Consider the following 26,724-nt stretch of genomic DNA (forward strand, 5'->3'; position numbering starts at 1 on the left):
TTGTGCCTTTGATGTGGTTTAAAGAGCTCTGCTGCCCTAGCACAATAAATATACTTTAAAAAAATAAATCTGATTTTTTGTGGCTTGGAAAGTGACAGGGAAAGGCATTGAAAAGAGTGGGATGAACAAAGGTCTTACAAGGGAGTAAGCATCACTGAATACAATGGCGCAATGGCAAACACTACAATGATACAATCAAAGTCCTCTTTTTTCATATTCCATTTAAATTCCATGTCTGACTCTAGTTTTCCCACACACAAAAAAGTAACAAATTGTATAAAGTTAACAAAGTTTTCTCTAATTGGGCATGAGCATGTGCCCTGAGGTTATTAAACTGGGTGAGAAATAATGTTGTGGTTCTGCTAGTAAGCCATTTAATGTACCGTAAGTCCATTGGCCTATTGCAGCTCACAAGCAGCTCATTTTGTTCATGATATGAAGGAAAAACCAACACATTTTACACTTCTCATTGGAATAAGGCATGTTAAATTGTCCTGGAAAACAGATTCTTGGAGGGGCAATTGCGCTCCTGCTGTTTCTTGAAAATGACTTTGTCAGTGCGACTCAGCTCTTCACAACAGAATAAAAGAAATGGGACGAAGGAAAGAGTCTTCTATCATAAGGCGAAAAATGCAGTGGACAGATGGATAACAAACTCTGTGGTTAGATAGAGAGACGTTAAAATGGTTACCTCTCCAAATTCTTCATAGTTCTGCTCCAAGTAGGTGGTCCCTTTCTTTTCCTGGGACGACTCCCCGTGGAGTTCGGACTGATCGCTCTCACTTTCATTCGTCTTCCGGCTGCTCTCATGCATCTCGTTCTCAGACTCTTCTATATTGTCCCTTTCAGATTTGTCTGAGAAACCATCGTTCTCTAGGTGGTGGTTCTCCAGAGCTGACTCATTAAAGCTGAAAGACACAGATGGTTACAATGTCTTAGGCTGCATACACGCTAATCTGTCTGTAGCACGAAAATGGTAGTTTTTTTCTCAACCCAGAAACGTTCTTGCTCCTCCTTAACATTAGCAGCTCTCAATCTTGATTGATTCTAGATTCTGCTGTCCACAAGGGTAGGTGTGCTTACTTAACATGCATTTGGGAATCGTTGACTTAAGTCATCCACACCTTTTCCTCCATGCACATGCATGCCCCAGGTGAATGAAGAAGGAAGTGGTGATTACAGTTTTGGTATACACCCACCCAGAATGCTGTTGGGCAGGTGTGGACACACTCCCCATTGCCGGGACCCCCTTCATCTGTTTTCAAATGGAAAACTTGCAGGGTAACCCAGAGCCAATCTGCTAGCAGCTTTTATTTTGGGAATGAAATCAGTTTCTCAAGAAGCAATTTCCAGAGGCAAACACTACACAATGGATCTAGATCGTGTGTGGACTACATCAAAAAACCAAGTCCTCTGTCTCCACTGATTCTAGAATAAGATGTTGTGTGTACGTAGCCTGAGTTTCAAGGTGCTGGAAGTCTTGTAAGATATGGTTGCTCACCAGATCCAAGGATCATAAGCAATGAAGTGTGGCTCTGCAGTGCCATTTGGAGTCTCTCAAGAAATGTTTCACATAATTGGAAGGTACCCCAGAGTCCAACAACAGTTCAGAGCAGGAATGGAATGCAGGAAGCTGGAATGGCATCCCTTGCAGTTCCCCACCCAGCCTCTGCTTAAACACCCCAAGGAAAGAAGAATCGGCTGAGGGTGCTTTAGGTTTTGGTTATCATTAGGACTGTCACCTGATAAAAGAAAATTTAGTCAATTTATCCTACAAGTGTGAACTAGTCAATCCAAGGGCGCCAACTAGCCCCCCATATTGCAGGGGCACATCACGTTACACATTACATGATGCGTCCTGCCTCCCACCTAGTGCACGAGCACTCGCACGCCGGGCTAGGACACACGGGCATCCTGCTGCTGCGATGCCAGTGCTCGTACACTGGGTGGGAAATGGGGAGCATGGAACTGGACTCCATGCTTGGCCTCTTCCTCCTTGCACGACATCAGTGGGGAGGAGGTGGTGGAGCAGGGCCACAGGATTTGGGGGGAGCACAGCCCCCTCCTTGAAAAATTGGGGGGGCTGAAGACCCCTCACCACTTGGCACGCAGAAAGACTTTTGCCAGTCCTCACAATTATTTTCAAGGCATTGTTCCACTGTATTCATTGTTAAAGCCAGTCCTACAAACAACCAGAGATTAATTATTATTGAAATTGTGTGGCTGGCATGAAAGACTCTCCAAAAACCATGAGAAGCTTTACTGAGAGGCTTTACAGTTGCATGTTAATCAAATAGAGTGATTTCAGGCTTTGTGCCAAGCCACGTCTCTACCATCTTTCAATAATATGCCCACTTGTAGTAGCAAAATTAGCCTTCCGTTCAGTTTCATTTCAGAACAGAACTGTCATGAATAAGGCTTAGAATCAAGCAAATCTGAAATAAAGGCATACAGCAACACATTGCAACTCCACTTTAAAAGTCAAATGAAGAGACCTCTATGTCAATATCTTACACTTTGGAGCATGGAAGGTCATTTATGTGTTTTGCCCAAAGATCATATATTTGATTTACTGCTTTGAGCTCTACTAAGGTTGCAACTAAGGTTGTTTTTTTAAAAAATGCCTACAGTCCAACTTTTTCATAGATAATTATTATGGTCTCTTTCTACAGTATTATGAAAAATGCCCTCTATGCCCAATCTGAAGGGCATGACAGAGAAGGAATACTTATTCCACAAGGCAGAATAGGATAGATCTGGTTTCCCAAATTGCTCATGCTCTCTGGGCCCAGTTCCACTGGCAAACAACTGGGGATTGACCATGTTGGAATTCAAACTGTAGGGGGAGCTGATCCACATGGGAATCATTTGCAAAGCACTTGCCACTAAGTTTTGAAAGTTTACAGTAGTAATTCTATGTGGTGTGTGTTATAGGTCTAAATGGAAAACAGCACATACAAATGGACAGCCACATGAAACAATTTAAACAAAGTGTGAATCAAGCCCTGGCGTCTAGTTGTTTGCACCAACTGGGACTTCCTGAACAACAACTACTGCGCTCCAAAGAGCAAACTAAGCTGGTCCTTTATCTGGATTTTGGAGACAAAAAGGCATATGGGAACTTAAGGGTTGCATATGTAAGGTGGATTAAAGTGCTCTGTCACCTGTGTGCAACTAACCCACTTTCTTTTTAAAACACAGACATTTTACCATTTGGAAAGTGATGGGAGAATGCATTGAAAAGTGTTGGATGAACAAATGACTAACGGCAACACATGTAAACACCTTGCAAGCAATTAGGGTGAATGCAGAATGTGTCCTCATTGTCGGATAAATCCACGAGCTGCTCAGAATGACAGTGGAACGGGCTCCCTCAGGAGGTTGTGGACTCTCCTTCACTGGGGGATTTTAAGCAGATGGCCATCTGTTATGGATGCTTTAGCTGAGATTCCTGGGGGTTGGACTAGATGACCGTCCTAGGCTTGCCATATTTTGAAGAGCAAAAAAGAGGACACATTTGCTGACTTCTAATTTTAACTATGGATCGCTATGACGTATGAAAAAGAGGACATGTCCTGGAAAAAGAGGGCATATGGCAACCCTTCCAACTCTACAATTCTAGTATTCTATGACTGCTTAGCAAAGACTGGATGCAATCTAACCACCAAGTAAGTGTTGTGCAAGCAAAACAGGACAAATGCTCAGTAATAGGTTGTCTCCAGGGGCCCTTGTTTGCAACAGATGGGGAGAAGTACTAGTTTCACTTGATTCTCTAGATTCAGAGAATTTTTTCTCTGTCTGTCTGAATAAAGAGACACGGCTGTATTTGGAACAGATTGACTGAAAGCAGATAAAACCTTTATCTGTAATCCCTGCAAATATTAATACTGCATGATGGGTTACCAGATTTTAGATGGAGCATCCCGTAGACTGTGAGAGCAGCACAGACCAGGAAGCAGGTACACCCCTGATTTCAGAACCCTCAATCTCCATGGCATCTGCTGAACAGACACCCCAGCTTTTGAAATTTTGATCTGACAACCCTGCTTAATGGCCAGGTAAACAGTCACAGTAGAGGCAGATGCTATATGCTGTGTGTGTGAGAGAGAGGGGGGGAGAGAAAGATATGACAGGTTATGGGAGTTCTATTTAATATACAATTTAGAATTATCGAATGAGTGCAGCAATGCATAAACTCAACCTAAAGCAGACATGAAAATTCAGAGGGAAAATTCCCATTAGCAATAATCATCAGCAAGTTTTTGTAACCGACAGAAAAGACTTAATGCTAGTGCTACCTGAAACAGAAGTGGAGCATTCCCTGTATGGGCATTCCAATAACAGAAAGTAATCACAATTACTTTCTCTTGTGTAGTCACCCAGCACAGGAAGACAGCACTAGCTGGGGAGCGAATTCTTCCATGGAGGATGACCAACTTATGGAAGACACAATGTCTGCTTCTCAAATTTCCAAGCATAATTTAAATAAGCTGAAGAAAGCATTACATGTAATTAAACTGACTTACTAATAATAACATGTCAGCTTAATTGACTTAATTCCCCAAGGGGAAGATGTTTAACTGAAGGATTTGATCCCATCATGGAACACACTGCTAGCATTACCTGAATATGTGGGAGACAAATGCTACTCCTTGGAAATGATCTACACCTAGTTACCACCGTTGAATCTGTATCCCTTCCTGATGTCTAGGTGACAGATTTTTTACTCACAAGCTCACTATTTAGAAAGCAATGGATGTTGTTATGTTTACCTCAAATGTTAGAAACACACAGCTGAACAGAAAATAGGACGTGTGTGTGTGTGTGTGTGTGTGTGTGTGTGTGTGTGTGTGTGTGTGATGCCTGAGAACATAAAAAGAGCCCTGTTGGATCAGGCTAGCAACCTATCTTGCCCAGCATCCTGTTCTCCCAGAAAAATTGCTTTCAGAATATGCACAAGCAGGGCATTAAGGCAAGAGCCCTCTCTCACTGTTGCTCCTTGGCAAGTCATGTTCAGAAGCAGACACCTTTGCCATCATGACTTTGTCCTAGTTCAAGTGAAAGGATGCTCTCATTACAAAATGGCTCTTTTACTCACTGCTACCACTTAGAAGGGATTAAAGCAGATGCATGAAAAGTACTCTCAACTGCAGGAACCACTACAGAACTTCAGAATATAAGCAGTAAGTGTGTACATCCTTACTGAAAAAGTTCCTGATCCGAGATGGTAGCCGTGTGCAGTAGGTTGTATAGGCCAGCATGCGAAGAATCAGCCGAGCAATTCAACTCTCCATCTTTCCCTTGCTTGGATGCACTGAGCCTGAAGAGGCTTGAACAGCGCAAGGCCAGTTCCAGAGCATCCAGCCAACACCGGCCTGTAAAAACACAAACACAGAGGTCAAATAGGAAAATGCAGAATGCTCTCTTGACTGCTTCCCATTTCGTGTATCCAGACATTTAATCCATATCGAGGGAGACAGGAAATACAGTACACAGCAAAGATTTCAAATGTCCTGAAAGCAATGAGACTTGATGGCTGCAGAATAAATGTTACCATTTGATATTCAGTCCCTCTCTTCAATATGAATAGCTTTTTACATCCTCCAGGTGATGGCCGAAATCTGAAATATTTCAGGATACAATTTGTCCCTAAAAGTTTACCCTCATCCAAAACAACAGTAGGCAGATCACGTATAGAGTGCATTTTAAATCCATACTTCGTTTCCGGTCTTGGTATTTGTGGTTTGCATGCCACTCAAATTACTGAGATTCTCACAGTTTTCCTCTGCAATGGATACTAAATATTGAAACATCCAAGCTGTGCAAAGTAACATGATCCAAGCAGCTCCCAGACGGGTTGCCACATCAGTTTCATTCAGCAAACACTGTGCTGTACCTAAAAATACTGACACATTTATTATGGCACAGCTTTTACAAGGACAATAAAAAGTGTGTTCTCCATTTATGGTTTTCTTCCATTTCTAGTTAGTTTTCTACTGCCCATCTTCCTCCCTTCGGTAAGCCTGCTCCTCCCTTCAGAGTGCCCACTGTGACAAAGTGTGGCAATTTCTGAGCAAAGTCATTTTGCTGAATCAAATGGATTTTAGCTGCCCGGGAACCCTGAAATGTAAGACGAATTGCGTGGCTTCTCACCCATTCTATTCCTCATGTACTCTCGAGAGTGGAACATTTAAAGTGCACCATGTAGCATTATTTTTCCTAAGCTAGTGTCGAAAAAAACCTTGATGAAAAAGCATTGCTGATAGTGATTGATACCCTGGCATTTGCTTCTGGGGAATCTTCCTATCCAGGCAAACAAAGATTAGTGCTTGATCCTATCCTACTTCCTCACTGGTGCAAGAGCTACAAGGCAAGTGTGTGCAATTGGTTTCCAGTTTCACTAGTGATAAAAGTGACGTTCATTCTGAAAAGCTCCTTAAACCTGGTGGCATATAACCAATTATATACACAATGCTTCAGTTGTAGAAATAGTCGCCCAGGCATTATTTCAGGTGTTTTTTAAAAAATAAAATAAATCTATAAAACCTTCAGCCTCCTCAATCAAGCAAATGCTAGGGTTAAAAGAAAATGTCACCAAGTAAAGAAAATAACACCAAAGGGCATCATTATTAACAGGAAAAAATGGTTCTGCATATAGGATCAAACAGCTCAAAAAGCGTAAGACAGACGATGGTGAAATACTGATTTTCATATTGTACTGCAAAACTCCCCTATGCACTCCCTTCGAAATGCAACTCCAGAATGGAAGAGGGCTTCTCTCGCTTGCAAATGAGCGCCTTCCCTCAATAACAAGCATAATTTTCTCTCCCAGAAACTCGTACTGTACTCTCAGACTTGCAGCAACCAGTTCCTGTCCATGAGGCTATATTTGGAGGATAACATCTGGGACACCTGCCAATGTGGAGCCACTTTCTGGATCGAAACCAGACATCTCTCTTTCTCTCCCCCAGTAGGTGGCATGGAGTGGGTTGTAACTTGGGTGAGGCTTTCCCCACTTTTATATGCTATCACCCATTAAAATGGCTTGCTGTTTGCGAGGCATGATTCAACCATATATAGGCAAATATAGTCTATGTGGTTAAGTGCATTGTCACTCCTGTGCAACAAAGCAGCTTACATACAAAACTCGTCATTTTTGTGGTAAGAAAAGCGATGGGCAATGTACTGGAAAGTAGGGATAATGACAACACTGGGCATATAATCTCAATGCAGACAAAATGGAATGAATATAGTGGTGCCATATAATCTTCCTGTAAATTTTGTGCGAACAAATCAGGATAAATACTCCACCAACAGACCATCTGCAAGGACCCTTGAGCAGGTAAAGGGATCCACTATAAGCTGAAGCTTTTGGGTCCTCGCCCTCCCAAAGAAGAGAGAATAAACCTGGGGGTTTCAGCCTAAGGAGGGGCTTCTGTTAACTGCTACATTTGGAAGGAGGCAATGAAGAGAGCAAGGGATGTTTCCAATACAGTAAGCCCACAACTTACAGACATTTAACTTGTGCACATTCAGCTTTATGCACATGGTAAGTAAGTAAGGAGCAGAAAGGGGGCAGAGTTCTGGGGAAAATGACTTTGGCAACCCCGCCCATCACTGAACCCAATGTGCTTTGACCATATGCAATTTTGGCTTCAAGTGCAATCCCTGGAACGTAACTCCCGCATAAATTGTGGGTTTATATCAAAGCTAGTGAATGTAGGCATTTATATATGAGGAAGTGTCAGTATGGGTGAGTGCATTTAGGAGTGAGTAAAAGGGGGAATGGATGTATAAAGAGACAATATTTAAGGATTGCAGAAGTATGTGGATTTTTATTTGTCCGTATCTCGGGGTGAGCTCCTATTGCTCGGTCCCTGCTCCTGCCAACCTAGCAGTTCGAAAGCACATAAAAGTGCAAGTAGATAAATAGGTACCACTCTGGTGGGAAGGTAAATGGCATTTCCGTGTGCTGCTCTGCTCTGATTCATCAGAAGTGGCTTAGTCATGCTAGCCACATGACCCGGAAGCTGTACGCTGGCTCCCTCGGCCAGTAAAGTGAGATGAGTGCTGCAACCCCAGAGTCAACTGCGACTGGACCTAACGGTCAGGGGTCCCTTTACCTATCCTATCCTTAAACTTGCCAGGTTTTACAAGTATGCAGTATCAAGACAAGTGATTCAGTTACTGGACTTAAGGCCTTGCATTTAGACCATGGACTGAGTTGTCTTATGCACCTTCTTGCATTGGCTTTGTGGTTGGAAGTGTTCCTCCAACCATCGTACTTGTGAAACACTTGCTCTAAAAAACTGCCTTCAACAGATAAAGGGTAAATCAAGTAGGCGATACTTCTTTGTGTCCTACAGGTGGTGCTATGCTTTTAGAATCAACTACACCTGCTGAACTGAAGGATTAAAACTAAAAACTGGAAGCCAACAACAACACCACCTCCTCCATTGGAACCCACACTGAGCCATATTCTTCAGATTTGCCAGCAAAATAAACCGAAGTGATTATGCTGGAACCTGATGAAAGAAGTCATAGAAAAGTAATTTTGATACCTTACAAGTTGGATAATCACGTAACACTAACATAATGAAAGAGAGCGGCACAGGAGCAGGCAGCACAAGACTTTATTATGTGTCCTCTCCCCCTCACTACTGCTCTGTCAAGATATCTGAAATATTCACTGAAGAGATCCAGATGGCACCTAGACCCATATCTCCTAATGATGGCTCCCAACAGCTTCATACAGGTACGGTATTTAAAAAACATTGGGGATAAAACAGTACTCCATACATAACCGCCATGGTTATTTCTGGAGAGAAACTCTATAGGAAGGGCAGAAAAGGACATACTGGAGGTGATGTCACTATGTACAATAAAGAGCATTGAGTCCAGCAAGTGAGAAATTCCAAAAGGGACAGACTCCTCCACAGAATCATCATTGGTTGCGATAACGGGCAATAACGGGCCCCAACATGCTATATTACCCCCCTGTTCAAAATCCTCAGGGAGATCTTGAGATGATGAAATCAAGGAACAATCCAAAAGAAGAGACATTGTAGTAATGGGTGATTTCAACTACCCTCACAAAGACTGGCTACATATGCCTTCCAGGCATGAGAAAGAGGCAAAATTGTGTGCCCTGGAACAGTTTATACTGGAACCAACCAGAGAGGTGGTGACCCTGGACGTACTCTTGCGGGGCACCCAGGATCTGGATGCGAGCCAATTGGGAGCAGCGACTGTCATGCTATTAAATTAAATATACAGGAAAACGGCCAATTGCCAATGAAATCAAACATGGCCACGTTTGATTTCAAAAGAGGAAACTTCCCCAAGTTCTTGTCCTGCTTTCCCCTTTGCACATTCAAATGGCAGCCCAGGCAGATCTTCCCACACTCCCTGGGGTTGGTGTTGCTGCCACGGGTGTGGAGAGGGGAAATGAAGGGGAGGAAGTATTTCTTCCCTTTGTCCTCTTCTTCCCGCTAGACCAATTCCTTAAGACTGTTGCTCATGCACTCCACCAGAGAATTTAGATCATACCACCAGCAGATCCAACACAAGAATTAGAATAAATGGCACCTGCTGGAGGAAAATTTCCGTCTGCCCAGGGAGCTGACTAATTACTATGGGCTCTTATTTGCCTAGTGCCTACACTATAACATACATAATGGTTAGTTCAGCCCATTTGTTTGAGGCATTTCGATAAAACAGTAATTGAAAAACACAGCTGTAGGCCACACCATATTCACCCAGGGCAACTCAATTCCCACCAAAATGCCAAAGGAACAACAAATAGTAAGTGTTAGTAAATCAGTGAATGTTATATGCAAAATATTGGCTGAAGACCAATATGGTTTCAGATTAACAAAGTTTGGCCTCTCATGATTCCCTCCTCAGTGAACCCGGGTTAGCATTTTCTTTATGTGGTATGGCTCCAGAATAAAAAGGTAAAGGGACCCCTGACCATTAGGTCCAGTCGTGACCGACTCTGGGGTTGCGCGCTCATCTCGCATTATTGGCCGAGGGAGCCGGCGTATAGCTTCCAGGTCATGTGGCCAGCATGACAAAGCCGCTTCTGGCAAACCAGAGCAGCACATGGAAACGCCGTTTACCTTCCCACTGTAGAGGTTCCTATTTATCTACTTGCATTTTTGACGTGCTTTCGAACTGCTAGGTTGGCAGGAGCTGGGACCAAGCAACGGGAGCTCACCCAGTCACAGGGATTCTGGTGGCTCCAGAATAAGGCAACCTTAGTTCAAACTCTTGAAAGCAAATTGGAGTTGCCCTCATATGCACACTTATCTGGGAGTGCAACCCACAGAACAAATGGGACTCACTTCCGATAAAGCATGCACTGTTATAATTGGCAAGAAGTCACACACACACACACACACACACACACACACACACACACACACACCCCTCCACTGAAGCTGCTACTGGTATTTGCATTGAGAGGAAATGCTTTGACTGGCCCCAGGGGCGAAAATTTGGTCAGGACTGCAGCAGGGGAGGAAAGGATTAATTTCCCCAGCTGCTGGGATTCCAGTGGTTATCATCCCTCCTTCGGCTGCTAATTGCATGTGAATATATGCACACTAAATGCAAAGACACATTTGACTGCAAGCCTGGTTTGGCCCTAGCTTCCCTGAGCACTTTGGTACCCTGACAAGGTACAAATGTGGTAAATGAATAAATCAGAGCATCCCATAAATCCCCCCCAAAAGATATATAGTTTTAAAATTGAGACTATATAGGATAAACCAACAATACTCAGCACAGTTAGTATTTTACCAGTAATTTCCATCATCATCAAGATGCAGTTTTCAAGGATGGACAGGTCTAAATGAGGACCCAAAGGAGCAGGTTGCTGCTTCAGTACATAAGGCAGATTGCATGAAACTCATCGCAAGTAAAGGTTAGAGAAGCCCAAAGGCTATTGTAAACAAGATAGGTCAATCCGGTCCACAGAAGCCAAAAGGAAAATGTTCTTATGCACACCTCTTTTTTCCAGCTGGGATGAAGGTTCTTAAGACAAAAACTCTACGCTATCCCTCCCCAGCAACAGAATGACCATATTACTTTACCCTGCACATTTTGTAATGTTAAATGAAATGTCAAGTTAAATTGATCTTTAAGGAGATAATCGCTTTTATGGCACGGATTGATAGACAGTCATTGGAACTATTAAACTGCCGCAAAAGCCTGAGGGACTGGTTAGGTTTCATCTCTCTTCCGTGAGCTGCCTGCATCTGACCAGAAATTGAAATATGGGCTCTTCTCCCCCCCCCAACCCACAAAAAACCTAATTATATATTGTACCCGTCTGGGGGAGGGGAACACAGCCGGATGTGGAACGTCAATACTAAGTGTTCTGCAATCCCACCCCCACCCCCCTACCCCGCTGCAAAGGTTTAGCATGGTAATGACAAAGAAAAACAACAACACCTTAAAGTCTTTTACCTTTGAAAATTTTGCACTCATTTCCACTGTATTAAAGGTGGTTTCCCCAGAGAGTGCATGACATGAATTACATGAAGCCCAATGCATGAATCATAAGGGGTCAAACAAATCTGCTTGCCCAGAAAGATCTGTATTGGTTAACTGGAAGAAAATGAATAGCATGTAGACATAGAGAAAAGGTCAAAAACTTACCATCTGATTCGGAAGCTGCCCTGAAGATCAAGTAGCTGCTTGGAAGAGGCTGTGTGATTGAGCCTACATTCTCTCCCTTTGGACCCTAGAGTGATGTATAAAAAGAAGGGAAACATATTTTATCATTTCCCCATATCAGCACCCCATTTTATCCAGTGGGTTTTAAACATCCTTCCCAGGCATGCCACTGTAATGATTCTTAGCATTTCTGCTGCAATTTACAGGGTTCAAAGTGTTTCATGTACATAATATCAGTAATGCTTAAAAACAACCCTGCAACGTAGTTATCACCCCCATATTGCAAGAAGAGAGTGCTTGTATACCTAAGAAAGTTCATGGCAGAAATGAAAACTGACCTGGGGTCATCATTGTTCATAGCACTATCCTAACCACGGCTAAGCCCTATTGAATTCAGTGGGGCTTACTCCCAAGTAAGTTGGGTTAGAATGGCTGCCTTATACATTACCTTAGATGCTACTCAATTGTTCTTTTAGTTAACAGATAATTTAAAACACTTTGGCGTTATAAAGAAGTGACTCTATCCCTTACTCCAGCTAAAAATATTAGCACTATGCATTAACACGATTCCTCCCCCACATATCTCTTATATAAAAAAGCCCCAAACCATTCATATCCAGAATGCATCAAGGGTTTCCCAAAGCCCAGCTTTCAGATTAAAACTAGCAAAAGGGAAAAGGCCACTAGAAGTACTGCCAGTTCATATTAATGTCAGCCGCAGAATTGTGATCTGCTAAGCTGAATGATGAGATTCCCAGCCCTGCTCATTTGTCTATTATGTCTCCATAGCAATAGCTTCAGTTTCATTCACAAGCCCATCTTGCAAAAGAGAAAAGATGTCTTAGCCTGGCCTCTTCCAGGGAAGGCAAGTAAATAAATGTACTCATTCCCCGACAGAGATTTTTAGGTATTAAAAACTAGGTCAGAAAATGTGTTGCTTCAGCAGTTTGAATTGTCAGATCATCTCTAGATCAACATGATTGGAGGTAGCCTCTTATTTTATTTCCCACTTTTCTGGTCCTCAGGAGCAAAATCTAAAAAACGGCAATAAATATTTTTTTTTCTTATGCAAAACTGCAATGAATAAATAAATCCTACAGTCCATGTTTGGCCACCTGTGATGCTAACTGTTGATACACATTCCATATGAACCTTTGAAAGCTTCTCAATATTCAACATATCTGGAATTGGAAGTATTCTATTAGGCAGCTTAGCTTCTGTAAGAAAGCTGAAGAAACTCCCTGATTTTGACTGCAGTCAAGCAATTCTCGCACACTTAACTGAGTCAACTCATTTTCTTCCTGAGTAAACAAGTTTAGGATTAAATGATCAACACTCTTTAAAAGAGCATTTTAAAAGAATGTCCCAAAGTGCTCTCACTTTAAAGTGTTCACGTCAGAGCCAAGCTATGACATGTAGCTCAAAAGACCATCCCAGATGACAAAAATTGAGTCTCAGTGCTGAACCTCAAAGCTGGTGAAGTTCTCAGCCCCATCAAAGGTTTCACATAAGGAGTCATTAGACTGGATCTTGCTAATCATGCACAATGCATTGAGTCATTACCTCCTGTGTTCAAGCTAGTGCCAAACGTATTGCTCTGCTTTCCTTTGGACCACATCAGTAAGGCTGAGAGGTGGGTATTGTCGTCTGGGCAGCCCAGGACCTACAAACACTGCCCAGGCTTGTGCCCCGGGAGGTCACTTTGGTGCTGCTAACACAGCAGTTTGACTTCACCCCTGAAGGTGCACTTCATTGTCTCTCGAGACAGAAAGACAGACATGCCACAAAAAAAGGAAAGTTGTCAGGCCTCCTCTCTGAGGTGACATATTTTCAGGAAGTATGCAATTTTCACAGCGGGGACACTTTCAGCTTGCCATGTGAAAACCAGGGGTGGAATAGTGGCACATCAGATTTGGTTATGTTATGACATCACTGATGGTTCACCTGGAAGGAGGCAGGCTTAAGGTACCAAGGCCTAACGCTTTATTAAGGAGGTCAAAAGCAGACCAATTTGTTCATGGGCCCAATTTAAAAGACAATAATGCAAACATCAGAGCAAAACCTTGTGACAAAAAAATTGAGGTTTCTAACGACTGCCAACATTTCCCCATGAGATAAATATTTGCAAGTGAACAACTTGGTATTTCAAGTTCATTATTAGGATTAATTACAACACACATTGTGTTTCAATATTTTAAAGACCGCAATTGAATTGAATACCAGCTAATTTGACCAATATTTGTTGCATGGTAGGCAGAAATCACAGATAACCATTACAAACTGCATGTTGGGGACTTCCATTGTGGAAGGCATCTTTCTGTGCACCTCCCTCCTTTTTATTTTTATTTATTTATTTTACAAGCAGGATCAAGAAGAGGGGCAAAGCTCGGTGTTTCAGCATCTGCTTTGCACACAGGAGGCCCCAGTTTAAATTTCTGGCATCTTTAGGTAGGGATGGGAAAGTCCCCTCCTCTGAAATCCCAGAGAGCTGCTGACAGTCAGAGTTGACTACACTGAGTTAGATAGAAAATTTGTCCAACTTGCTAAAAGGCAGATTCTTATGTTTCCAACTTGAAAAATGAATACAATTCTTCATGATTTTTGGCTGATCCTATGAAAAACTATTACCTTGCATGGAATTTTTGTTTTGCCTTCCAAAACACAATCTTTTTATTTCAGAGCACTTTGGCATGTCAGAATGTAATGGAAAGAAGGAAAGAAGGAAAGAAAGAAAGAGAGAAAGAACAGACTGTTTCATTTCCAAACAAGAATGGGTCTGTTCTGAGTGGCCAGCTATGAGACATTTACCTGGATGTCTGTGGTTCCATTTTTGACATACCATATTTCTAATGCCAGCATGAAAAATGATATCAGCTCTCCAAGCATAAATATGGCCCCATTTATAGTCTCTTGCGATGGAGCAATCAGCACTGCATTAATTTAGACTGAAAATGTTCCTCACAGTATCTTTGCTGTCAGTCTGCAGACTTGCTACTGTCAGGAATGGGCCAGATTCAAGTGTGGTTAAGCACTGTTCCCTCAGAGCAGATGTTAATAATCTCTGAACGTGTCAGAAGGTGGTGACGAGCCATTCTCATTCATCACAGCTGGCAGCAAATGCTATTTATTTATGTCTCAGGGAAAGAGCGTCATTTCTTGACGATGTTGCTTGGGTTACTTATAAATAGAGGTTGCAAGATCTTCAGGCAATAATATCTTCACTGGGCCCAGAGGCCCACAAAAAGTTCAAGGCTCTATTGTACTAGAGGCGTATAAATACAATGCCCGATATTGTGTTCCCATAGAGGTTCCAACCTAGTTAGACCAGGACAGACGCAGCATGGAACGAAATATCACTTTACATGTGGAGAATTGACCCCCTACCTACCTACCTCCTCCTCCTCCTCCTCCTTGAAGGCAACAAGCACAGGTTAAGGACACATTTCAGCCTACCAAAAGCACTGGCAGAAAGTGCAGGGCGGTGGCATAGAGGGCATAGCCTAGAGAGGATCCCGAGGGCCTTAAACAGAAGCCTGGAGGGTTATTTTTGTCCTCCGGCCCTAAAGTTTCCCACTCCTGATCTATCACGAGGAATGCTCCCAAAAAGATAATTCTGCTGAAATCTCTCTTGATTTAACTGATGTTTCCCTTCCCCACAATAAATCCCATCAACAAATTCTTCAAGATTCAGACCCCCGATAGCTGCCAGAGCTACTCCTGAGCCTGCTTGGGGCCTGTTGTTTTCTCCTCAAGGAAGCTCAACATTTGTTGCCAAGTTTGGGCCTTGCACTTACCTTCACGGCCCAAATGGACTGATCCAGCGGGTGAAAAAGTTTGAAACAGAAGCCGTCCTTTTTGGAGGGTCTCTCAATCAGCTCACAGGAATGAAGCAAGATGGTGCCCACCCACTGCCCGACCTTTGGTGTTTTGTAGATCAGCAGGACTCCGGGTTTCAGCACACACCACAACTTGGTCCAGCTTTTCAGAGTCCCACGAATCTGAGAAATGGGGGGTGGGGGTGGAAGGAATTAGGTGGATTTATTCACAAGCCAAGCCCCTATCCAGCAAAGCAGTTTTAGACAGTCCCTATCCAGTGAATATTCTTGTTTAATAGGATCAGAGGACAATGCAGCCATACTGAAAAAGCTCTATTCTCCCCAGTGGCTTCTCATGCTGTATGATTTCTCATGAAGTAACTTGGGGCTGAAGCAAAACTCCCAGGGGAAGCTGCCTGCAAAGAAAAGGGCTGGTTTTCACTAAGCAGCTCATTAAGAGGGTGCAATTTTGCTTTTACCCCAAGACATTTATGCAGCATTTCCCTGGAGAGACTGTAGCCTCTTACATCCAAAAGGGCAACACACGCTGAAGTCACTTAATTTTTTTACATTTCCAGGGTTTCAAGGGGGTGGGGAGTCTGCTCCTCCTACTTACCCGCTACCACTGTAGCATAGCTAGTGTTTTAGTGGCTCCCTAGAAAGGTTGCAGAAAACCTCAAATAACCAAAGGAGCCCATTTCTCTTTCACGTATCTTATGGAAACGTTGTTTGGTTCTGAGATCAAAGTTTATTTCCTCCACGTGCTAGCAGGGAGGGGACAAACAGATCAGAAAGGCACATTTAAAGTGAACCATTAACTATGGGCTGATGGAAGCCAGTGTCAGTTAGAACTTCAGAAAATGGCTGCCAGAAATAGATGTGATCACCAGAGATCAGAAGGTGACTTCATGACTGCGTTGTTATGTAAGGGTTTGGTCCTGCAAGAATGCAGAGTGATGGCATAATTAGTGGGAAGCTATAATTTAAAGGAAATGATTAGAAGTTTCAACAACAAGAACGTGTGGCTTATATCAAAGGTCACCAACCTTTCTGAGCCTATGGGCATATTTGCAAACAGGAGAAACTGTGGTGAGCATCTCACACACGCATGGCAACCTGCCCTATGCTTCTTTTGTTGCTAATTTCAGACTCATTGAGCACCAGAGAAGACCTCTGTGGGAACAAATACGCCTGCCCCATTAGCAATCCCAGCTTTATATACCATAAATACACAAGGCCACCAGATCAGCCTTTGGCATCTCCAAATAAAGGGAGGTTGGTTGGTTAGTAAGGCTGAAGAGAACCTTCTGCCAGTAGTGTTTAGACTTGTTGGGCTGGATGGACTGTTGATGGCATGAAGATAGCTCTTTCATTTTCTGCTTAAAAATATACATCATTCCTAAATTTTCTGCCTAAATGCATTTCCATAAATGTCAGAATTAACATTGTAATGCTTTTCAGAAAACTGGTCTCCTCTCCCCACACCACCACCAGAAAAGGGCACTTAACTAATATGGAAGGCATTCTGAAAGAAAGGAAGTCCTTGGTGAGCCAACAGTCAGGCTATCTGTCTTCCTAGCCATTTCCCTTGCTTCCCTAGTCTAAATTTAATGCTCATTTCGACATATATAAATTTTAGATCAAAAAATATAGTATTTGAGTCATCAAGTTTTATTCTCGAAACAGGACTATTTGTAAGCAGCAAGCAACCTTCGGAGAGAAGGCAGCTGATGGATTTTGATCGAACAGCCCTAAGAGTACCTGGATCTTCTTAAAATGATGCTTTATACTAAATTACCTTCAGCCAATCTGCCATAATAACCACACTGGGATCTTTCAAAGCACTGAAGAGTTGCTTGGTCGCTCTTTTCTTTTCCTGCCTGTAATTCTTCTTCTGTACCTGTTAGACCACAGAGATGGGGGAAAGAGGGGTGAAAACACTCATGAACACAGTTTTCTTCTTTCTCCTATGCTAGCAAAAAAGAAAAAAAGTGGGTGAAAAACTGAGGAGAGAAGATGAGACCATGGCATTCATTAGAGAAACAACTCACATTGTAGGGAGTGAAACAGTGGCTGGGACATCAAGTGCTTTATTATCTGGTAAAATTGCTATTGATTTTGGCCTCTTACTTAATGCGGGTTCCACAGCTGCTTGGAACAAATCCTTTTTACTCAAAGAGGCAGCACAACATAGTGCTTACAGCGGGTCAGATGAGGACCTGGGAGACAAAGACTCAAAACCCTACTTGGCCATGGAGCTGAATGAGTAACCTTGAGCCAGTTATATTCTGGCAACAGGGCAGAATATGAATCCTTCACAGCCACTTCCATTGATTTTAATTAAGGAGCCCAGGTATTGGGCGTATCAAGCCTTACGGAGTACCATAGAAAAGCAATTCACTTTCACACCCAGCTTCAGAATTCTCCAGGTTTTATTTATTTTTCTGTAAGTATTAATTTATGAATCACTTTTGCTTATATGTGTCTCATATACAGATTTACAGACATATCATAAAAACAGATAAAATAGTTTTGAAAACGGCAAAAGAACAACTAAAAACAAGTTTAAAATCAATACAAAATGAATACTGGAAGGCAGAGGATTTTTCATTCAGCTGGAAAATCTTGTCAAAGCAAGCATGATTTCCATTGTTTCTGATGGGTGCTTGTTGTATCTCAACAGGAATGCTGTTCCACAGAACAAGGACAGCCACAATGAAAGCCCTGCTCCAAGAGCTTCTAATATTTTTGGGACTTTAAGGAGAAATGCTCCTGCAGAACACAGTGACCTACTGGGCATACAAGGGCAGGTAAGGAAGGGGTGGAGGTTATAAGTAAACTGGTTTTGCATTGTTGTTGTTTCACTGGGAACTTGTACCTCCACAGTTGTCGCCAGTTGTAGTAGTGTTAATAAAGCCCATGTGTGACATTGACTGGAGACCACTGACAGCTCAAAGAAAGGATTAAAATTATCTTATTAGTGAGAAGATTTTTCTGGAAAATATAGCTGAAGATGAGCTACCCTATGCACGGCGAAGTTGTAATTTTAATTAATTACATCCTATGCCCTTCTAAAATGTGTTTTTTTTGGGGGGAGCCTATTGGGTTGTTTTTATTTTTATTATGTATTTTGTGGTTTTATATCTTGATTTTATTCTGTGAACTGCCCTGAGGCCCCCGGGTATATGACAGTATATAAATTTAATAAATAAATAAATAAATAAAAAAATTGCACGCTAACTAATCCACAGGAAAGAAAGGGCAGTGTTTGTTTGTTTGTTTTTTTAAAAAAAAGAATTCTGGCCTTGCTGTGATACTCCAGAGATGTGGCCTATGGGCCAAAGAGAAAGAGATTCCAGTCCCTCGAGCAACAGCTTCCCACACAAATAGAATAAATATTCTTTTCCACACATCTAAACTATACGTACCTTCAAAGTCTCCTTCTTGTTGCTTTTGCCATTGGGAGATACACATTCTTTATCAGACCCATTGCAAAATTTGTATTCAATCTAGAATGGAAGGAATTGCAAGATTTTAGGCTCCTTAAAATAAAATACAAAAAGGAACCAGTCAGCAATGGTTACCAATAATCATCTAATCAGTAAGTAAAGAAAAGGCAGTACTGAGTAGTTACCAACATGTACCAGAACTGGGTCCCTGCCCTGAGCCCAGGGGCCAAAATAATCCTGGGCATCTCAGTCTGAAACCCCCACACCAAGACCACTAGGGACAGAGGCAGATCCCAAAGAGTTTGCTCTTTCCCCTTTATCTGCTGTCAGGATTTCATATAACATGGGCACTGAGACAAATTATGAAGAACGCAGATCATGACCTCATTTGTAAACCAAGGATTGGAATGTGTACAGTGGTATCTTGGTTTGTGACTGCAATCCGTTCCGCGGAGGTGGTCGCTCCCCGAAGTGGTCGCTCCCCGAAGGCACGCTTCTGTGCGTGTGCGAAGCGCCGATAGAGCGCTTCTGCGCATGCACACGCTGCGCAGATCGCTTCTGCGCATCTGACACTGCGGAACCCGGATGTAAACACTTCCGGGTCCACAGCGGTCGCTCGCCGAAGCAGTCGCAAACAGCGGTAGACGTAAACCGAGGTTTGACTGTATGCGTGGATCAGTGGCAGAGTACGGTATTTCATTTGCATGCAGAAGGTCCCAAGTTCAATCCCAAGGATCTCCGGGTAAAGACTGGAAGAGATCCAAGTGCGAAACCCCAGAGAGCCATGGCCAGTCAGAGTAGTAGACAATAGGTTGACCAGTGCTCTGAATTAGTATGATGCAGTTTCCTATGTTCCTAAGAAATTAGATTATGGTTTATAAGCATGTCTGCAAGTTAGGCAATTTCGGGGGAATCAGATTTGCTCCAATCATGGCTTGTCTCAGTGCATGTCCCATAACATATATGGGAAGTTGTGTCCACAGAGGGAGGAGAGAGTGCACACATTCACAGGTTGGCTCAAGCTGTTCCCTAAGGTTAAGTGATCAGTGGTATTACATCTGTACAGAGCCTTATAAAGACACCTGTCCCCTAGTTAGGTCACCATCACCCACCATTTACTTGAAGTGGCTTCAGATGCAATGGGATGCCACAATTTCTCACTAGGTGAAAGAGCCATGGTGAGTTGGGGCTTGCACATTCTCCTTTCCTACCCTGCCCGTGCACAGCTGCAAGGAGGCTAGAAGCACTCACTTTCACTTTCCAATAAATCACAGCTCCTTGCTGCATGCAAATGCTGGAGTTTGTTTAAACCAACTGTGATTTCAGATCCTGGTTCATTCTATCAAACCACAGTTCCACTGTAACAGGAAGCTGTGGTTTATTTAAGACTGAAAACAAAGAGCAGGAAGGAATCTCTGCCTCACAGCAGCAAGAGAGAAAGAGGAAGGGGGGGGGGTCTGCAAACCCAAAGCTCACACAGGTTCTGTTCACAGAGGGAAAAAGCATAGGCTCCCATTATGTACAAACCAGGCCCTCTATGCAAAAGGAGATGAAGGCAAGATAGCCAAATCTATTTACTCTTGGATAAAAGCAGAAAAAACCCAGCCCAAATTGCTCTGCATACACACATTTATGCTTTGGGAAATGATGCTTTGGCAATAGTAACTGTCCCTAGAATGCTTGGACTCTTAGCACAGTATTTAACTCAGGGAATACAAGGAACATTTTGTTCCTGAAACCCTCCTGGACTCTCTCTGTTTCGGAGTTTCCTGCCAACTGTGACTGGTCCTGGTTTCTTTGACTGCTGGATATATAGCAAGCAGTTACATGTATTAGGACCGACACATTTCAATAGTGAAGATAGCTATCGTCATCTTCTGAAGGTTAAAAGGCAAACAGTGAGACTACACTGTAGTGTTTATCGTCATTTGCATCTTGTTCCTAGACATGCTGGCAAAATGGGAAATTGGAAGGATATCCAACTAGGCTACTACTTTTTCCTGTTGTGCTTGCAGGAGTTGGTTTCTGAGCTCCTCAAGACTTGGGTTTTTGTGGAGGGGGGTGTATTCTGCAACATGTTCTTGGCACAAAATTAATGCACTAATGGTGGATTTATACTGGATCACCCACACATCATTCCGCTTTACTAGTTCTGTGATGCTTCCCCAATCATAACACATTATTGGTGTCTGGAAGGGCTACAGGGCAACAAATGTGGAGACACCCTCTCCCCACAAAAAACCCAGAATGTTTGTGGTATGAAAAGTTACGAGATTTCAACAAGAAGTTACAGGGTATGCATTAATTGGAAATGAAGCACTATGACCACTCCAATAGCATCATGAGCACAAATCATCAGTAAAAAGCACCTCTAGAGGATGAACCTCTGAGCAAATGATATACTAATTTACTACAACATTAGTGGTTTCTATTTTCAGCTTTAAAATTTCCCTGCTTCTCAGGTGGCAAAAACTAAAATACACTTGCTTAGGTAGCATAGGGTGCAGCAGCCTGCAGTTCCCACTCTCTCTAGGGGCTCATCCACACTTTGCTCATCCTGTGCCTAGAATGCACAAGAGGTTTTCCATTTGCCCTGCTGCTTTCCCTGGGAAAACCTGCTCTTTACCACTGAATCAGAGTATTCTGTCGATACAATACATGGAAAACCCAATTGACATTTGCTCTGATTCAGCAGGACAGAGTGGGTTTCTCCAGGGGGAAGTAGTAGGACTAGAAGAAGTCTGGATGAGCCCTAGTATTCAATAGCTTCTCAGTTTTCCTTTTACAAAAAAATGAAGCAGCAATCCTATGTCCACTTTCTTCCAAGAAAGCTCACCTATAGAGTGAGCCTTATTGCTGAGTAATTTAGGTCACATCCTGTACTTTGTTTAGGGTGCTGAGTTGTTAGGAGACCCTCAAGGATCTGCAGTTCGCAGGATTCATTGGGGAGGGGCATGAATGTGGTACAAGAGCACTTTAAATGGATGGTGTTGATGAGCCCTTACTTCTAGAGGAGGAGAAACAGCAAAACTGACTTACTACAGATTTTATAGTGCCTCAGAGGCTGCTTCTCTTCCTCTTAAGCAAACTGACCTTAAGACATTATAAATGCACTAAAAAGGATATGAAAGACCAGCAACAGTGACCAATGTCATTGGTCAACTGCTTGGTCTCTCGGTGCTGCAAAAGGGACAGAAGCTAATTAAATGCATTAGCACGAGGCCAAAGGGATGAACTTGCTTGCCACACCAAAGCACTACTGGTTGCATAAGGCATTAGTGCATTTGTGGCTTATTCCAAAATAGACAGGTGCTCTACTGATACTTGACATTAACCAGCTGGTTTTGCAAAGGGGAGAAACAAACAAAACCCCAACCTGCTCCTAGAAAGAGGATTTGTTGTTGTTTAGTTGTGTCCGACTCTTCATGACCCCATGGACCAGAGCACGCCAGGCACTCCTGTCTTCCACTGCCTCCTGCAGTTTGGTCAGACTCATGTCCGTAGCTTTGAGGATAGTACCCCTCAAATCTGTTACTGTGTTGTCACTGTGACAGTCCGCTACGCTGCAACACAGTTCTTCATTTCTCATTCACAGTGGCTGTTGTGGTGATGAAAAACAGGACTGCACACTTCTTGTCCTTATCTTTGCGGCACACCTTGCTACACATTTCCCCTGTACTTATTTATCACGTGCCTGGCCACGGCAGCCTGAATTCTTCCCTCCCTCAGTCATCCCGAAGTCTCCTGATGTCTTAAGCAATTCCACATGCTCCCCTTGCTGCCTGTTGTGCCTGGGAACTCACCCACAGAACACTTAAATGGGGGACCAGCACCCTTCCAGATGTCCCTAGAACTCACATCATCCTTGGTGATGCTGGATGAGGGCCCACCAACATCTGGAGGACTGACTTAAATGGCGCCCCCTTGCCCTCTCTTCCCGCAGACCTCACCTCAGCACTCACCTTTACTCTAAAGCAAATGGGTTAACCCAAAGGTTGCAATCCCTTGCTGAAATGAAACATAAGCATTGAGCTTATGGCAAGGGAGAGGCCATATCTATGGCACCCTGCTTTACATGCAGAAGGTCCACAATCCTTAGGCCAATCCTTGGCCGCTCCAGTTTCAAGGATCAGCCAGCAAGTGATGGGAAATATTCTGGACAGGTGGTGACAGTTGGATGGAAAAAGAGCTTGATTTGGCCTAAGGCAGCTTGCTGTGTTCTTATAAATCAAGGGTAGCCAACCTGTTGCTCTCCAGATATTGTGGACTACAACTCCCATCAGCCCCTGCCAGCACAGCCAATCATGAAGGGTGATTGGAGTTGTAGTCCACAGCTAATGGAGTGCCAGCTGGGTATCTCTGTGGTCAATCACACTCCACATGAAACTTCTCATTTGTTAAAGTTATTGGGTACCCCACTGTGGCAGGTTAGATAGGTGGCTGAGGTTGTTGTTGTTATTGTTGTTGTTGTTGTTGTTATTATTATTAGTATTATTATTATCCAAGACTGCCTACCTAGTGCCTGGTTTAAGAAGTTTAGGCTGTGAAATGCTAAACACTCTTGCCTGGGAATAAGCCCCATTGATCTCAATGGGATTTGCTTCCCATGTGCTGGTTTGCTCTGTTAGGCTCCAACCAGAGACTTTGCCCCATCTTTAAATGATTAAGAAATCTCGTGCTCCTGCAGTTAATGTTTCATTACTCTAACTGCTGCTTGTTTTTAAAGAACGTAGTTTATGTTTTTTTCCCCCCAGACTGAGACTTACTGAAGCGTTGCAAGTCACCTTGAAAATACTTGTTTATGAAGGTGATACAGTAAGTGCATATAATTGCACTTGCTTGCTTTCACACAGTGTGGCCACTTACACAGGAATATAGTTTGCCGTGACATGTTAAATGGTCAAACTGAATTGGCTGGAAACAAAATGGCAGGGTTCCTCTACCTTGTGGCTGTTTGGTCACCTGTTTTACCAAACATGCCCTTAAATGTTTTATGCCACGTGTTCCAAAAGTCACCCTGCATGAGAATTTTGACAAGTGGTACTAAGGCTCCCCCATATTTTCCCATGCGAATTGATGGGAAATACTCTCTGTTCGGTGGGTGACACTGTGCAATGAAATATCCACTTAGTAGCAACAAGTACCGAATAATACAAAACCAGTCATAGGGTTCATCCAAACTTACCTTTTGCCCTGCTGTTTCTAGGCACAGGTTGGTGCTTTAAAGATCGGAGCACTTTTTATTTTATTTTATTTTTTGCCCTCGGGCTTTCCTCAGGAAAACCCACTCTTTAACAGAACAAACGGCAATTTGTGTTTTCTGTGGATTGGCATTTGCTCTGATTCAGTGATAAAGAGCAGTTTTTCGTGGGGAAAGTATCGAGCCAAAAAAGAAAAAGAAACACTTAAGACACAGAACTTTAGTTTAAAGCATGGACCTGTGCCGAGAGTCGCAGCATAAAATGAAGTCTGGATGAGCCCAAAGTCACCTTAAATAAAGAAAGGGACAAACTTTTCTACGTGACAGGCTTGTTGTTTGTACTTGTGCTATAGCTACTGTTAACTGTGGCTGACCTTCAAACTAGAAGAAGACATGGCTTAAAGAAGATGATGTGCATGGGCATGTAGGGAGGCGTTCTTGCAACTGTGGAACTCCCTTCCACTTAAGTACTGTAGAGGTTCAGAAGTGCTGAACAAAAAAATTCTCTGTTTGGGCTAGTCAACAGTCAGTTTAAAGAGGTGAGGGCTCATTTTCATTTCCTTGGGTATTTTTGTTTTCGTTGGCTTGGGTCCAAGGCACCGTGCAGTAAGTCCCGTAAGCCCCAAGAAGACTTAGATTTTGTTTTTCTTGAACAGCAAAGCCGCCTGGCACCTGTTTGATGCTGCCTGGGAAATTAATGTTAAAACTAAGGGGCATTCCAAAAATAAGTTTCAATACAGTATGTTAAAAGAAGGGGGGGGCAGCAAAAGGTCTAATGGAATAGAACAATGTGGAGTCCTCAGATCCCCACCTGTCTTTTGCCTCTCCTTTTTAAAACACACACACACAGAGGAGGTGTGTGTTGTGTTGTGTTTGTGGTTTAGGGGGTGGCCTGGTTGGGGGTTGGTTTTCTTTTTTGGTGGCTCTGAGCATCAACCATTTCCTTATGTGAAACAGGTATTATGGGGTGTCCATGAAGAAGTCTTAAATTTTCAAATGTACCCCCAAATGTCTGGATTAGGGACCCCCGAAATTAGAATAAACTCTTTGGGAGAACCTAAGCAGTTTTGTTTTGTGTGCTCTGTTTTACATTTGACTGTTATCACTCAACCTAAGGCCTTGCTAAGAAACAGAATACAACAGAACAGAAATGAACTGTGAGCTGAGCGGCTTCCCAAAGTAGAGATGTATAATTGCTCTCCTGCTTGTCAAGCATCCCTCTAGCACAGGCATGTCAAACCTGCGGCCCTCCAGATGTTTTGGCCTACAACTCCCATGATCCCTAGCTAGCAGGACCAGTGGTTGGGGAAGATGGGAATTGTAGTCCAAAACATCTGGAGGGCCGCAGGTTTGACATGCCTGCTCTAGCAAGTGTTAACAAACACCAGCCCTCCACCCACTGGCAAAGGAAGAGGAGTGCGGGGGGAGCGCGCCACCCTCGGCAGCGTGATCCTGGTGGGATGCCATCGTGGCTGCCCCCGCCCACGCTGGGCACCACACCCCCACAGGCAGCGTGCCATGCCCCCAGGACACGTGTCATGCCCCTGCGCCAGCCCCGCCCCTGCCTGCTCTCCGCCCCCCAGTGCTGGAGCATGAAGCTCCGCCACTGCTGGGGTAGGGGATTATCTCTACAGTTGATCTGTGCTTTGGAGGCATTCCAAGCACCTCCAAAGTTCAATGTGACATCAGAACCAATAGATAGAATTAAAAAGGCCAGCCAACATTTACGGACCTCTAATAAACGTTCAAGAGAAGTTTACTCACAGGTTTATAGAAACAGAAAACTAATCACTGGTTATCTGAGAGGCTTTCTTCACAACAAAAATGTTTGCATTTAAAAAAATGTACCTTCACAACAAAAATGTACTACATGTGCACTGAAAACACAAATATCAGATTACAGGAGGGAGGGGAAATTTTGTCTCCCTGCTCTTCATCTGGACTCCAGTAAAAATAAGCATTCCTATAAGCCTCATTACCTTATTAATAGAGTTTGGCGTCGGAGGAATCTCATCCTTCATCATGGGCAAACTGTTTCCTTCCATATCCTTCCCTGAAACAAAATGACAAAAGTAAAACACTAAGGAACTCTGTGGCAAACCACGACTACTGAAACCATGATCCTGAGAAAGGACTTCATTTCTAAAGGAAACAGAAATGGCCACACACGCCCTGCCCCCAAAAGGAGCTGATGTAGGATAACTGCAGGAATATGTATAATATTTTAATATGACCAAGATCCAGCCCAATAGCAGGATACAGAAAAGCCACCACACAGCAAAGAATGCAATCCGAACTCCACCTACCTGGGAGTAAGCCCCACTAAATTCAGTTGGACTTACTTCTGAGGAGGCCTAGTTAGGAGACTGTGCTGTAAACTGCCAATATCTGTTCAAAATAGCAACAAAGGTCAAATGCATTTTCTACCAATGATTTGGAACGTGGAATATTTTTTTCCCATTCACTGATTTTTGGCCAAGGCCTAGCTCACACATGGCTTTTTGTCCCTTCTCTGCACTAGCTGACTATGAGAGCAGGCACCACTGAAAAGTGTGACATTTGAGACAACTGGAACAGA

General features: G+C 43.2%; 1 protein-coding gene across 2 annotated transcripts in view; it reads right to left on the reverse strand.

Annotated features, from left to right (window-relative positions):
• Positions 1-26,724, reverse strand: part of OSBPL5 (oxysterol binding protein like 5) — a 128,472-nt gene that overhangs the window by 19,242 nt on the left and 82,506 nt on the right. For both annotated transcript variants that reach the window (XM_035120813.3, XM_035120805.3), the window contains exons 3-9: positions 26,126-26,199; positions 18,926-19,006; positions 17,296-17,397; positions 15,477-15,680; positions 11,665-11,749; positions 5,204-5,375; positions 692-908 (exon numbers count right to left, since the gene is read on the reverse strand). In XM_035120813.3, the coding sequence (XP_034976704.2) occupies positions 692-908; positions 5,204-5,375; positions 11,665-11,749; positions 15,477-15,680; positions 17,296-17,397; positions 18,926-19,006; positions 26,126-26,199 (935 nt within the window). The remainder of the gene's footprint in view (positions 1-691; positions 909-5,203; positions 5,376-11,664; positions 11,750-15,476; positions 15,681-17,295; positions 17,398-18,925; positions 19,007-26,125; positions 26,200-26,724) is intronic.

Source organism: Zootoca vivipara, chromosome 1 (genome assembly GCF_965207765.1).
Source record: "Zootoca vivipara chromosome 1, rZooViv2.hap1.1, whole genome shotgun sequence".
Lineage (NCBI taxonomy): Eukaryota > Metazoa > Chordata > Lepidosauria > Squamata > Lacertidae > Zootoca > Zootoca vivipara.